The sequence below is a fragment of the Aythya fuligula genome, chromosome 1 (assembly GCF_009819795.1).
Source record: "Aythya fuligula isolate bAytFul2 chromosome 1, bAytFul2.pri, whole genome shotgun sequence".
In the NCBI taxonomy this organism is placed as follows: Eukaryota; Metazoa; Chordata; class Aves; order Anseriformes; family Anatidae; genus Aythya; species Aythya fuligula.
The window spans coordinates 1418222-1432589 of NC_045559.1; the positions used below are offsets into that span (position 1 = coordinate 1418222).

The window sequence follows — 14368 nt, forward strand, 5'->3', positions numbered from 1 at the left end:
GTGGCTGGGGACAGAGATGGGGTCAGGGATGGGGACAGGGATGGGGATTTGGATGGGTTTTGGGACGGAGACGGGAATGGGGACAGAAGTGATGATGGCAATGGGGACGGGGAATGGGGACAGGGACCGAGGCTGCAAAGGGGACGAGGACGGAGCTGCCGGGCACAACGAGGAGCCCGTTTTGGGGCTGAGCAGGGCGTATTTGTGCCGCAGTGCCAGCGATACCCAGGGAGCTGCCCAGGACCCCCCCAACCCCAAAACAGCCCCCAGATGGGACCAGGACCCCTCGGACGGAGCCCTCGGTGTCCCCACGCGGGGTTGGGGACACACCGGGGCCGGGGGCTGCTCTGGGGGTCCCTGCACAGCCCCGGGGTGGGGATGGTTGAGGGTAAGGACCCCGGGGGGGTCACAGCAACCCCCCCCGGTCAGTGGGGCACCCATGGGTGCTGCTCAGAGCGGGGCCGTGGCCGGGATTTCGTTGCGGGCGCTGCCGGGTGGCAGCACCGGAGCCGCTGCCACCGGGGCCGGGCTGTGATCACGGCGACCCCGGGGCTTTCAGGGCGAATAAATGGGGCCGATCGGGGCGGGGGGGGCACCCCTGAACCCCAAATAACCCCCCCAGGGCCGGAGGGGGGTTGGGGTTCAGGGCTGCGCCCCGCTTTCGTTGTCGCCCCTTCGGACCCGAGGGGATGCGGCGGCTCCGGAGCACCCCCGACGGCGGAGGTTTGGGGGGTCCCCGGGCCGGGGGAGGGTCCCTAAATAGGGGAAGGGTCGAGGGGGGGCTGCTGGATGGGGTCGGAGGGGGCAGAGATTGGGATCATCCCGAAGGGGGGGGGGGGCTCGGTTTGGGGGAGCCCCACGTCGAGGAAAAAGCCACGGGTGGGAAACGCAGCCCCGGGGCCGGATCCTGAGGGGGGTCCTGGGGAAAAAAGGGGGGATCCTAAACCCCAGGGGGGGGGTCCATCCAGGTCCCCCCCCCCCATCCTTTTAGGGACCAGGCGGCCGCACTTACCTCAGCTCCGGGCGCTGCGCCTCGGCTCCGGGCGGCCCGAAAGGGCCCGTCGGGGGTCACCGGGGGGGGGGACAGGGACAAAAAGGGGGGGGGGAATCGGGGAAAGGGGACCCCGCTGCCGCCCCCCACCCACCCTAGGAGGTGAAAGGGGGGGGGGTCCCGGCCACCTCCCACCTCCACCTCCCCAGCGCTCGCCCAAATGGCGAGGAGCGGAGGCGGCGGCGGCCTTAGCCCGGCCGGGGGGACCCCCCCCCGCGGCTGCAATTGGCCCAGGTGCCCCAGAAGGTGGAGCCGGGACCGAGGAGAGAAGCTGGGGAGGGTGGGGGGGTGGAAACCGGCTGGGGGGGTGCGTTAGGGAACGGCCTCACCTTGGGCCACCCCCCCCAGGAGCCGCCTCCCACCCCCTTCCCAAAAATCACCCAGCCGGGGGGGGGGGCTATAGGTTATGGGGAAGGGACCCCGGACCCCAAACCCCTTTAAAATTAACCCCCGGGGATGGGGTTGGGGATTGGGGGGGGGGACAAACACAAGGGGATGCTGCCCCCCCCCCCCCCCCCCCCACCCTCCCCATCCTTCCCCGTAGGCTCGGGCCGGTTGCGGAGGCTCCGTCCCGGAGGGGGAGGCGGGCAGGGGGCGGCTGCGCCCCTCTGAAGGCTCCCCCGGGGGATTTTATAGCCCCGGGGCCACCGTCGGGGCCGCTCGCCGGCTGGCGGACACCGGACACCGGCGGGGCAGCGGCCGCCCGGCCCCGCACCTGAGCCGCCGAGGCCGCCACCGATCCGGTTTCGGTGCCCGGGGAGACCGGGGGGGGGAGAGGAAAGCGATCCCTTAACCCCCCCCCTTTCCTCCTCCTCCTTTCTTCCTCCTCCTGCTGCTGCTTCTCCTCTTCCTCCTCCTTCTCGCAACCCGAGCGGGGCAGCGCCCCAGGGAGGGGGGAAATGGGGAAAGGGGGTATTGGGGGGACACTTGGGTACCCCCCCGACATGGAAAAAGGGCCCCCCCCCAGTGCTGGGATGTACCCCATGGGGGCACGGTTGGCTCTGAGAGGTAAAGGAGGGTGTTGAAAGCATGGCTGGGTGCCCCAAAAGAGCCACGATGCACACAAAACAGGCACAAACGCCCCAAAAACAGACACAAACAGCCCCAAAACAGACACAAACGGCACCAAAACAGCACCAAACGTGCCCCAAAATAGCCACGATGCACCCCAAACTGGCACAAACACCCCCAAAAAAGATGCAAACGTGCCCCAAAACAGCCCCGACACCACCAAAACAGACACAAACACCCCCAAAACAGCTCCAAATGCCCCCAAAACAGACACAAACGCCCCAGAAAAAGTCACAAATGTGCCCCCAAAACAACCCCAACACCCCCAAAACAGACACAAGCACCCCAAAAACAGCCCCGATGCCCCTGAAACAGACAAAAACGCCCCCAAAACAGACACAAGCACCCCAAAAACAGCCCCAATGCCCCTGAAACAGACAAAAACGCCCCCAAAGCAGACACAAACACCCCAAAACCAGCCTCAAACGTGCCCCAAAATAGCCCTGACGCCCCCAAAACAGACACAAACGCCCAAAACCAGACACAAACACCACTAAAACAGGCACAAATACCCCAAAAACAGACCCATACATACCTCAAAACAGCCCCAATGCCCCCAAAACAGACACAAACACCCCCGAAACAGCCACAAACACCCCCAAAACAGAGAGGAGTGCTGCTGAAACACACATGAACATCCCCAAAGCACACAAATACCCCTAAAACAGACACAAACACCCCCAAAACAGGCACAAACAGCCCCGAAACAGCCACAAACATCCCCAAAATACACAAGGTTCCCCAAAACATGCACAGAGGGCCCCCCAAACTGACACAAACACTCCCATAAGACACACGAATGGCCCCAAAATACACACAGATATCCCAAAACAGACACAAACACCCCCAAAACAAACCAGAACATCCCTAAAATATACAGGAGCATCCCCAAAACACACAACCCCCCCAAAAATATGCTCATAGACTGGAAACCAATACAATGTCCCCCCAGAATTTACATGAGCAGCCCCAAAACATGCAATAACATCCCTAAAACACACACAGAAACGTCCAAAACAAGCATGGGCACCCCAAAACAGACACATAAAAATGACAGGAGCAGCCCTAAAACAAACAAGAACACCCCAAAAGACACAGAACCCCCCCTAATAAACAAAACACCCTCCAAAACACTTGCAGGTACCTCCAAAACACACATGGACACCCCAAAAAGGACACAAACACCCCCCAAAACAAACAAGAACACCCCTAAAACATGCACATGCATCCCAGAACAGACACAAACACCCCCAAAACAGACACAAACAGCCCCAAAACACTCACAAGTACCCCTAAAACAGATATGAACTCTCCCAAAACAGACACAAGCGCCCCTAAAACAGACAGAAGTGCCCCTAAAACAGACACAAGTGCCCCCAAAACAGACACAAACTCCCCCAAAACAGACACAAGTGCCCCCAGAACAGACATGAACACCCTGAAAACAGACACAAACTCCCCCAAAACACACACAAGCACCCCTAAAACAGACAAGTGCCCCCAAAACAGACATGAACTCCCCCACAACAGACACAAGCTCCCCCAAAACGGACACAGGCACCCCCAGAACAGACACAAGCACCCCTAAAACAGACACAAACTCCCCTAAAACAGGCACAAGCACCCCCAAAACACACATAAACACCCCCAAAACAGACACAAGTGCCCCCAAAACAGACACAAACTCCCCCAAACGAGACATGAACACCCCCAAAACAGACACAAGCACCCCCAAAACAGACAGGAACATCCCCAAACACACACAACCCCCCCAAACCAGAGGCCTACAACCCCAAAACACCCCCAAACACCCCCCCACGTACAACCCCCAACGCATGGCCTGTGCACAGGCCCCGACCATATTAAAAAAAAAACCCTAAACCCCTTTTGGGACTCAATTTTATGCACATTTATGGGGGCTATACATGGACATGTATATGGGGGGGGGTCACCCGAGCCCCCCCGAGCGCGGCAGCTGCCGGGCTCGGCCCTAAACCAGCCTGACCAGTTTGGGGCCTGGGGTGGGCTGGGACGGGAATGGGATCGGGATCGGGTTGCTGCAGGGCCTGGCGGCGGCCCCACACGGGGTGGAGGTGGGTGAAGAGGGGTCGGTGGGTCCTCGTTTTGGGGGTGAGACCCCAAGGAAGAGCCGGGGGGGGTTGTGGGGTGGAGGGGGGCTCAGTGCTACCGTCACGGGGCTGAGCTCGGTGTCGGGATGGGGATTGGGATGGGCTTGGGTGACAGTGGATGTGGGACCCCGGGATGGTCCCAGGGAAAGGAGGGACCCCAGAATGGTCCCCAAAAGGCCAGGATAGTCCCCAAGATGTGGGATGGTCCCCAAGAGCTTGGGATGGTCCTTAAAACATGGGATGGTCCCCAAAAGGCCAGGATAGTCCCCAAGATGTGGGATTGTCCCCAAGAGTGTGGGTTGGTCCCCAAGAACCTAGGATGTTCCCCAAGAGCCTGGGATGGTCCCCAAGGCTTGGGATTGTCCCCAAGAACCTGGAGTGGTCCCCAAGAGCCTGGGTTGGTCCCTAAGAGCCCGAGAGGGTTCCCAAAGACCTGTGGTGGTCCCCAGAGACCTGGGTTGGCTCCCAAGCAGGAAGGCACCTGGGATGGTTGCCGATAGCTGGGATCTTTCCCAAGCCCCCAGGAGAATCCCCTATATCCCAGCTGGTATTTGAACAGAGAGACATCCTGGGATCGTCACCCAAGACCTGGGACAGTCCCCAAGAAGGGAAGCTCCCAGGGATGTTCCCCAAGACCTAGAATGGGCCCCAAGAGCCTGGGATCGCTCCCAAGAGCCCAGGATGGTCCCCAAGCAGGGAGACACCCCAAATGGTCCCCAGGTGCAAGGACGATCCCAAAGGAGCCCAGGACGGTCCCAAAAGAGCCCAGGATGGTCCCAAAAGAGCCCAGGATGGTCCCAAAGGACCCCAGGAAGGTCCCATCACCAAACCAAGGCCGAGCTGTTGCCGCACTCCCCACGCCCCCGAGCAGCTCCGTGCTGCAGGCACCACCCCAGAAAATGGCTCCGACACCCCAAAATTTGCAGGGTGCTGCCATGGGTAACGTGTGGGTGCACTAAACCATGGGGAACCGGGCACGTAGGACTCGTTGGGCTGCAAATCCCATCCACGGAAGGTCTCCTGAGCACGATGCGGGACCCCCAGGCGCCGGGCTCGTCCCTCTCCCCGCCACCGTCAATATTTCGGCTCCGCTGGGGTCAGGCCGAAAATTTCTTCGAGGCCTCACCCCGGCCGTGAGCCGAGCGGAGCAAATGGCCCTGTTTAAAAATTGACAGAGCCTCGCTTCGCTCCTAACCCGAATATTTGATGCGGAGGAGCCTCCGGAAAGGGCGGCGGGGGCCGGGCAGAGCCGCCCTGCTGGCGCTGAGGCGCTCGGGGCCGGGGCTGTGCCGGGGCCGGGTTTCTTTCCAAGGCTCCTCGGCGGGCTCAGATGGGGATGGAAACGATAATGCAATATTGATGCGGCGGGATGCGGGAGAGCAACCCGAGTACATTAGCTGCCCGGCCCTCCCCGGCACGTTTTTATGGCTGGCGGCGAGGCCGGGGCTGGCAAAACCCCCCTGAGAGCCTGGCTCGGATATGGGGTTGGATCTGGGGGGGGGGGGAGAGAAAAAGGTTGGGGATAATTTGGGGATTGTGAAGGGAGGGGGTGGTTTGGTTGTTCTGTCCGTGAGAGGTGATGGGAGGGGATCAGCTTCTTACCCCGGTGGGTTGGGGTTGGACCCCCCTCAATGGGGTTTTGTGCCCCGCTGTTTGGGGTGGGTGAGGAGCTTGGGGCGAAGCTGCTGGGCTCGGGTTCCCCCAGGTTGATTTCCAAGATGTGGGGTGGTCCCGAAGAGCCTGGGATGGTCCCAAAGAACCTGGGATGGTCCCCAAAAGCCCAGGATGGTCCCCAAGGACGGGCGGTGCCTTGGGTGGTCCCCAGGAGCCTGGAGAGGTCCCCAAGATCTGGGATTGTCCCTAAAGTCCCAAGATGGTTCCTAGAGAAAATGGGGGCACAGGAGAGGAGGAAAAAAATCTCCCTTTGGGAACAGGAGCTGCAAACCAAGGAGCACGGGGCGAGGAAGGGCCCTTGGTGGTAGATATGGGGCAGGACCCCCGACTCTGGGGAGGAGGGCGACGTTTGCCAGCACATCGGGACTGGAGACCTTTCCCCAAACCCATCCCTGTCCCTCCCCGAGGGGTTCAGGAGGCGCAGGGGGGGCTCAGCACCGTGGCAGGGGGGGCCGGGCACAGCCGGAGCATCATGCATTAGTAATGGGCAGCGATCCGAGCCGCGGCGCTGACGGCATTTCTTCCAGCCGGGGGAACAATTCGGGCCGTAACCGGAGCCGGCACGGGGCAGGAGGAGAGGGCTCAGGTGTCCCCCGCAGCCCTTAGGGTCACCTGTCTCGGTGCCCGCTCCGAGCCGCACATCCCCATCCCCACGGGTAGGGATGGGGTCCTTTGGGTTCACCGATCCAGCCTGGAAAAGGGGATGGGGTGTGGTTTTGGGGTCCCTCTGGGAGCTGTGGGGTCCCAGCCACCCGCTGGGACATGGGGGTAAAATGTGGAGCAGGGGGGACATCCTGCTCGCCCCCCAAAGTCCTGAGTGTCACCGTCCTGTCCCCGTGTCACAGGGGTTGTGCAGCCCCCGGGACGGCACCCAGAGCCCTGTGGGGGTGGCACCCGCTGAGCTGTAGGGCCGGCAGCCAGGTCCCATGGGGAAAGAGCCCAAAGCCCCATGAGGTGGCACCCAGAGCCCTGCAGGGGTGGCACCCAAAGTGCTGTGGGGGAGGCACCCAAAACCCCATGGAGATGGCACCCAAAACTCCATGAAGAAGGCACCCAAAGGCTCATGGAGATGGCACCCAAAGCCCTATGGGGAAGATACCCAAAACCCCATGGAGATGGCACCCAAAACCCTGTGGGAAAGGCACCCAAAACCCCATGGAGATGGCACCCAAGGCTCCATGGAGAAGGCACCCAAAACCCCATGAAAATGACACCCAAAACCCCATGGAGATGGCACCCAAATCTTCATGGAGAAGACACCCAGAGCCCTATGGGGAAGACACCCAAAACCCCATGAAAATGGCGCCCAAAACCCCATGAAGAAGGCACCCAAAGCCCTGTGGGAAAGGCACCCAGAACCTTTCAGGGGTGGCACCAAGAACCCTGTGGGGAAGACACCCAAAGCCCTATGGAGATGGCACCCAAAACCCCATGGGGAAGACACCCAAAACCCCATGAAGAAGGAACCCAAAGCTTCATGGAGAAGGCACCCAAAACCCCATGGGGCAGGCACCCAGAGACTTTAAGGGCTGGCACCCAAAGCTCCATGGGGGAAAAATCCCAAAACCCCATGGAGCTGATACCCAGAGCCCCACAGAGGAGGCACCCTTGCCTACGCAGAAGGCACCCAGAACCTTTTAGGGCTGGCACAAAAGCCCCATGAGGTGGCTCGTGGGGGCACCAAGCAGCACCCACCCCCCTCTGGGTGTCCCCAAAGTCCCCAACCCCGGCCACGCCGTGCCCCAAACCCATTGAGCTCGGTGGGGTGGGAGGGGGCAGGAGGGGGACACGGGGGCGCACCAGTTGTGCGCGTACTGGGCAGAGTGGGAGGCTACTGGTGGGGCTCGGGGGCCACCTGCTGGGCAGAAGGGACAGCGCCAGCCCCAGCTGTCCCTAAAAAAAACCCTGAATTGGACAAAAAGGGGGGCGCAAAAGGCTGTGTGCCCCATGCCCTGCTCCCTCCCCAAGGCTGGTGGTGGCCCCAGGACGGGGTGTCACCCCCCCCCCAGCACCCAGTGTCACCCAAGGGTGCCAGGCTGGGTGCTGGCAGCAGGTGGCACCCTGCCAAAAGCCAGGAGGGTGACATCCCTGTCCTGTCCCCCCAAAATGTCACCTCTGGGGACCCCAAATCCCATGGGCATTAATTACCCTGCGCCCCAGTGCCCAGAATTGGGGTGCGCTCAGCACCCGGCACAGCCCAGCCCCATTTTTGGGTGTCCCCCCCCCATCAGACGGCGCTTTCAAGGTGCTGGGACTCCCCCAGGGCCCAAATCCGTGGCACAAGCAGGTGACCAGGGGCAGGGGGGCTCTCCCAGTATCCCCAGTAAGGCACTGGGAGAGCCCCGAGCTCTGCTCCCAGCCCGAATTTGGCTGCAAAATCTCCAAAAAAACCGACATCAAATCCCCCAGGACGCAGCAGCAAGGTTCCTGCGAGGAGGAGCTGTCGGGGCTGAAGCAGGAGGCGGGCTCCGAGGTATAGATATTATTTTTTATTAAAAAAAAAAAAAAAAGTTTACAGTTTTTTCATTATACACAACTCGGGGGGAGGTTATAGGCGGAGAGGAGGAGGCGTTGGGGCCGGGCGGCGACGTGCCCACTACATCACGACGCAAGGGGGAAAAAAAAAGGGGGGAATCCAAAAAAAATAAGGAAAAAAAAGGGAAAAAAAAGGGAAAAAAAAAAGGAAAAACCAAACCCTTCGACTCGAATGAATTGCAAAACACCCCGATCTCTTCAAGTATCACACGGGCAGTAAGACCATGGCCAGTTCTCAAACATCCCTGCTTAAAGTGCCAGGGGGACTGGGACAGGCGAAAAGGAAGCGAAAAGAAGAGAAAATGGTCAAACACCTCCCGCCCTGCCCCACGATCCCACCCCCATTGGGGTCTGCTCGTCCCAGCCAGGCTGTGGGGTCTTGGGATGGTCGCAAAGGGGCTTTGTGGGCTCCATCTGTGGGGTCAAAGCTTTGGGGAAGGGGCTGGGGACCACGGCCTCGGTGCCACCAAGGGGTCCCCAAGGAGCTGGGGGGGTGGTTGGTGCACCAAGAGGCGAGGCAGATTTTGGGGTTGCATGAAAAAAAACCCTAAAGAGCAAACGGGATGCGGTGCCACGTGGTTTGGGGGACCCAGGGATGAGCCTGGGGTTAGGGGGCTGAGCAGCTCCCATCCCCACAGCAGAGGGCAAGGTGGCAGCAATCTTGTTTTAATTATTCGTGAAATAACCCAAAAAAAGCTCAAACTGACCCAAAGAAGAGCTGCCGTGCTGCAAGAGGGCTCCACCTTTTCCTTCCGGACCACGCAGAGGGTTTTATTTACAAACTACTTCTTTCAGGAGGAGGAGGAGGAAGACTCGGAAACCAAAAGGTGAAAAAATGACGTAAAATGGGAAAAATAAAAAAAAAAAATAAGAGTGGTGCAAGGAGGCCACAAGCAGGCGGTCCCGACCCGCAGCGCAGACCCTTTTCCAGCTCATCCCCTAAAAGCATCTCGCCCTAAAAGCATCGTGCAGCAAGGGCAGGGTGCCAGGGTGGTGATTTTGGGCACCAGCTCAGCGGTGCTGCCCCGGCCAGGGGCATTTTCCAAGGAAAAAAACAGCTCTAGAGCCCCCCATCCAGCACCCACGAGCCCTGCCGTGTCCTCACCCCGTTATTTTGGGGGCACCTTCTTTAGGATCGCGCTCATCCCCCAAAAGGAGAGGGGAAGGGGCGAGCTCGGATGCCTCGAATCTCACCTGGAAGGGGACAAGAAAAAGTTACCTGCAAAGGAAGGGGGAGGAGGTTAATCAGAACACTTTTTTTTTTGTTTTTAATACAATATTGAAAAAATACAAATTTTTATTGTTTTTTTTTTTTTTTTTTCTCTCCTTTTTAAACCGAAATCACCACCCAGCACTTGCTCTACTCCTACGTAGCACCTAGAGGCAAGGTTACAGCACAAGCAGACGGCGGGGCGGGCAGGGAAGCGAGGTAAAAACGGTGCCAGCCACCCATGGTCCCCCCGCCCCGATCCCCCCAAAAATGAGAAAAAACAGCGTGCTAGATAAGAGTTAAGTACACCTTTACATGTTAAATAGTTAATATTACCCTTCCAACAAGCCACAAATGCTAGAGATAGAGAACTTCAGCACAGTCACTAGCCACAGCCCTACATTACTGCTTCAAAACAGAAAAGAAAATGAAAAAAAAAAAAAGGGGGTGGGAATGGGGGAAAGGGGAGGAAAACCCTTTAAAACCCTTTGCTTCATGCCCGTAATTAACATAAAGGAAACTCTTTGTATATTTTTATTAAGGAAAATCATGCTAAAGCAAAAATGGTACGAGTTTTTTTCTTTTTTTTTTTTTTCTCCGAAACGACGACAAAAAAAAAAATTGATTGTGCTTTATGAATTAAGAGGATTGTAACCTTCCAACCCCGCTGACTCAAAGCTCGGTGGCGTTCCTAAAGGCAAAAAAAAAAAAATAAAACAACAAAAAAAAACAACACTTCTGGGAAAAGGAAAAACATCCCCAAATGACATCCAAAACTCCGCTCGAGGGTTGCGCAGGGTGGGTGGTTTTTTCCATGCACCGTCCTTGTAGGTTGCACCACAAACGAAAATAATCCTTGTCCAAACCCCTCAGAAACCCCATTTCCCCCCCCCAAAAAAAAATAAAATAAAATACAGCAGGTAACATTCAACGTCCCGACTGGAAATCCATCTCAGTTCAAACCTCCACGACACAGCTATCCGAGTTCAAGTATACCAGCAGCCCAGGTAGACATTTGCTATATGGGGTTCTGGAGCATCGTTAACAAAAACCTCAGCTCGCTGAGAGACACCAGGAGAAAGCAAACAAAACGTTTCAGACAGAAGTATCCTAAAAGGAAGAAAAAAAGAAAAAAGAAAAAAAAAAAAACAACCAAAAAAAACCCAAACGAGCAGATTCACTTGCTTCCTCAATCGGTGCTTTTAGTCTTTTTTTTTTTTTTATTCATCTCATTTTTTTTTTTGTTTTTTGTTTTTTCTAGATCATATTCTTTGTTAACTTTCAGAAATTTTAATCCTGTTGTACACACACAAGCAGATGGCTACCAAGCTGGTGCAGAAGGGGGTGGGGGGGAAAAAAAAACAAGAGGAGGAAAATAAAATCAGTGCCGATGGATTCGTGGACTACAGCCAACGGGGCCAATCTTCGTGGATCTGAAGCTCTCAGCAAGGCTAATCCATCTGGTCGGAGAACCCTCCTAGGGGACAGAGGTGTTTGCGAGGTGTTTAACCATACTTCAAGCAAGAGGAAAAGCAAAAACTTGAAGCCATTAAAGGGCAGCAGTTTCCAAACCTAGGACAAAGGAAGAGTTTGACTTCACCTGTGCTCCAGCTAAATCAAAGCACTGCTTAGAGAGCATTGTTTGTGTGTTTTTTGTGTTTTTTTTTTCCTCCCGAGAAGGGAACAGCTCGTAATCCAGACCAAGAAAAGTGAGCAACATCCAGATGAAGGCTTTCAAAAAAAAGTCCCAAGAGCAACTAGACCAGTGGTTGTCAGTCCCTACAGTTCAGAAGGGCAGGCAGGAGTCCACGTATAAAAACAGACTGAAAATCCAAGTCAAAATCCTTAAGCTCCAAGGCTCTGAATAGCTCCATGCATTTGTGGTGGTTTTTTACTTACTCTTTTTTTCCTTTTTTCCTCCCTAAACGTGACTCCACACAAAATACGATCAGCAAGGTTGACCTGAAGGAGCACCTTTTATTCCACTGTCTGTGTCTGATCTACACGGTTAGTATATTATCCCCCAGATTATTATATTATTTTTTTTTTTTGTCACTTTTTGAGAAAAAAAAACCAACGCTGTTCCACGTCAGCATCCAAGGTGGGTGTCTTTGGAAACCATCGATCAGAAAGCAAACGTCTCGGCTACCTCCCTACCTCCCAGGGCAGCTGTTGTAGCTGACAGTTCAGTAGCACACAAGTTGACTTGGCCAAATGGAATCTGAATGCATGCATTCGGGCTGCATATTGCTACCAAAATGGAATGTGGGAATATGCTATGCACCTCGGGTTGAGAAATGACCAAGGAAAAAAAAAAAAAAAAAAAAAAAAATCAAGATCTAAAGGGTGATATATATATATATATATCAATGCTATTATTCATAAAAACCTTGTTTAGTAATAAAAAAAATTGCTTTGTTTAAATATGAATATTATAGTCTGCTTCTCATGGTTAGGAAATTAGAGTCTCTCTGAAAAGCAGGTTGCCTCTTCTACTACAACTCCATATCCTGAGCCTCATCTTCCGAGAAGTCGGACATGGAGCTCTCGGATGAGCTGTCCCCGGTGCCTTCTTCCTGTTCTTTTAGTGCTTCTTCTGTTGCATATTTCTGGATGTATTCTGCGTGTGACAGAAAAGAGAAGACATTAAAACAGCATCTATTCAACAGGGAGAGGATGGCTAAGCTAGGGCTAACATGTTTGGTAGATCGTGTGGGTTATAGGGGTTACTGCGGGATGACCTCTGACCAAAGGCAGAATTGTGCAGCAACACGGGATGAAAACACCCAAAGGCAATCAGAGACATGCACGATCTTTGAAAATCCTTGAAAATGTGCTGAAAATCCTTGAAAATCTGCTGTCTCCACGCTCCCCCACCACCGGCACACGCACACACACAGCTAGAAACACCCCAAGTTGTCCCTCGTGGAGTTTCTTTCACATTTACTGTAATAGGATTACATTTGCTGCCAAAGCAGAAGCTTCCATGGTGACAGAACAAGCCTAAAAGCCATCGAGGTGTCACTAGTACGTAGCCTGGCTTAAAAAAATTAGGATCTGAACACTTGAACTGATAGCACAGGACAGGAGTCACCGAAACCTACCTGAGGAGGAAGAGAAGAAATCTTAGAACAAACCAGGTGTCCCCAGTTTGGGATGGGAGAGACCGTGCCTAAGTGGAGTTTAAGGAAGAATGGATGGAGAAAGAGCAGAAGACTACCGCGGGAACGGGTTTGTTTGAAGTGAAAACCCAAAGCACGTCCCCTTTTCCTCCTGGAGCAGCCCCTCCGAGGCTCAAGGAGGTGCTGGTGTCCTCAGCACGGAGGTTATCTCGGCAGAGAAAGCCTTCTTGCTACGCATCCGTGCTGAAAAAGCAGCTTCAGAGCACAAACAAGTGAAGAAATGTCCTGACAGCTCCTCTTCCACCCTGCATTTCAGCAAGGAAACGGGAGCTGTGCTTGCGCTGCCTTCGGGGAATTTCAGCTGCAAACTCGTCTTCCTTCCAGACATGAAGGTACTAAAATGCAAAGCTTTCCCCAAATAACAATGCTAAAACCCTGAAATGAGGGGGAATTCCACCAGCCCTTCATGCTCAAGGATGAGTCCCTGCATGGAAACGTGCCACGTACCAGCCTAGCAGCCTTCCAAATCATGAATTCTGTTATTTCTCCCCAGGAACAGAAGGGAAGGAGGTGCACAAGGACCTCCTCCAGGAGCACAGGAAGTTTTTTATCCCCTATCCCACTGGCAGGGGGATGCACTGCAGAGCTGCAGGAGGACACACTGAATATCTGTGAGCCCTAAAGCACAGGTTTCAAAGCCTGGGCTTTTTAAAGACTGCGTATTAAGACTCCATTTCTGGAGCTGATACAGGGACACGAAGCTCAGGCAGTTCCTCCAGGCCCAGGAGGATGGTACGGGCAGAACCTGAGGACAAATCCTCACGGAGGGGTCCCCAGGATGGAGCAGCTGGTGGCCTCGACAGACCAGCTCTGCCCTGGAAAAGCTTTATGTGACCAAAGAGCTTGTGTCTAATGACGCATTTAGTTTCAGTCTGACTGTTTAGGATACATTATTAACTCGCTCACTCAGACTGCAGAAGCTGCTGTTCAAATCTGTTTTACAAGAAGTTGTAAGAACTGATGAAGTATTAAAGGCAGCTCTGTAAACAGCAGGAAGCAGGGAGCACTCGGGGCCTCTCCACGCGCCGCAGAGGCTCAGGGTGCTGCTGGGATCTTGGAGCACATAATGTGGACAGAAAAGCACCCCCGTCCTCCATCCTCGGGTTCTGGGCACTGAAAATCCCCTTCTCAGGAGGTGCTGGACTGTGATGATGGTGCTTAGGCCCTGCCTGATCACATCTCCTACCTGTAGCAGAGATCAGGGGCCGCAGAGTCTGGGGCAGGGGCCATCTGCCCAAAGAGATGGACGCTGCAAGGTGAAAGAAAACGAAGCAGCAGAACTAATTGCATCTAAAGACGAGAGGAAGTGACTGAAAGAGGGATGCAAAATAAAAAAAGCATCCTGCCCTCAGAAGATTTACATGGGTGGGTGGGCAGCAGACGACGAGCTGAGATAAGGAGATGGGATGGTGCCAACAGGACATGTCCCTGTAGCAGCCACTCCCTGCAGCTTTCCAGGAACTGATCTCCCAGATAAGTTATTATTTCTTGCCCAATCCAAAGGGAACCAAAGTTC

The 14368-nt window shown here is 55.2% G+C and overlaps 1 protein-coding gene across 1 annotated transcript in view; it reads right to left on the reverse strand.

Moving 5' to 3' along the window:
* Positions 1–12009: 12009 nt before the first annotated feature.
* Positions 12010–14368, reverse strand: part of UBE2H (ubiquitin conjugating enzyme E2 H) — a 42770-nt gene continuing 40411 nt past the window's right edge. The window contains exon 7 of the mRNA XM_032195984.1: positions 12010–12290. Within this exon, the coding sequence (XP_032051875.1) occupies positions 12166–12290 (125 nt within the window). The 3' untranslated portion in view covers positions 12010–12165. The remainder of the gene's footprint in view (positions 12291–14368) is intronic.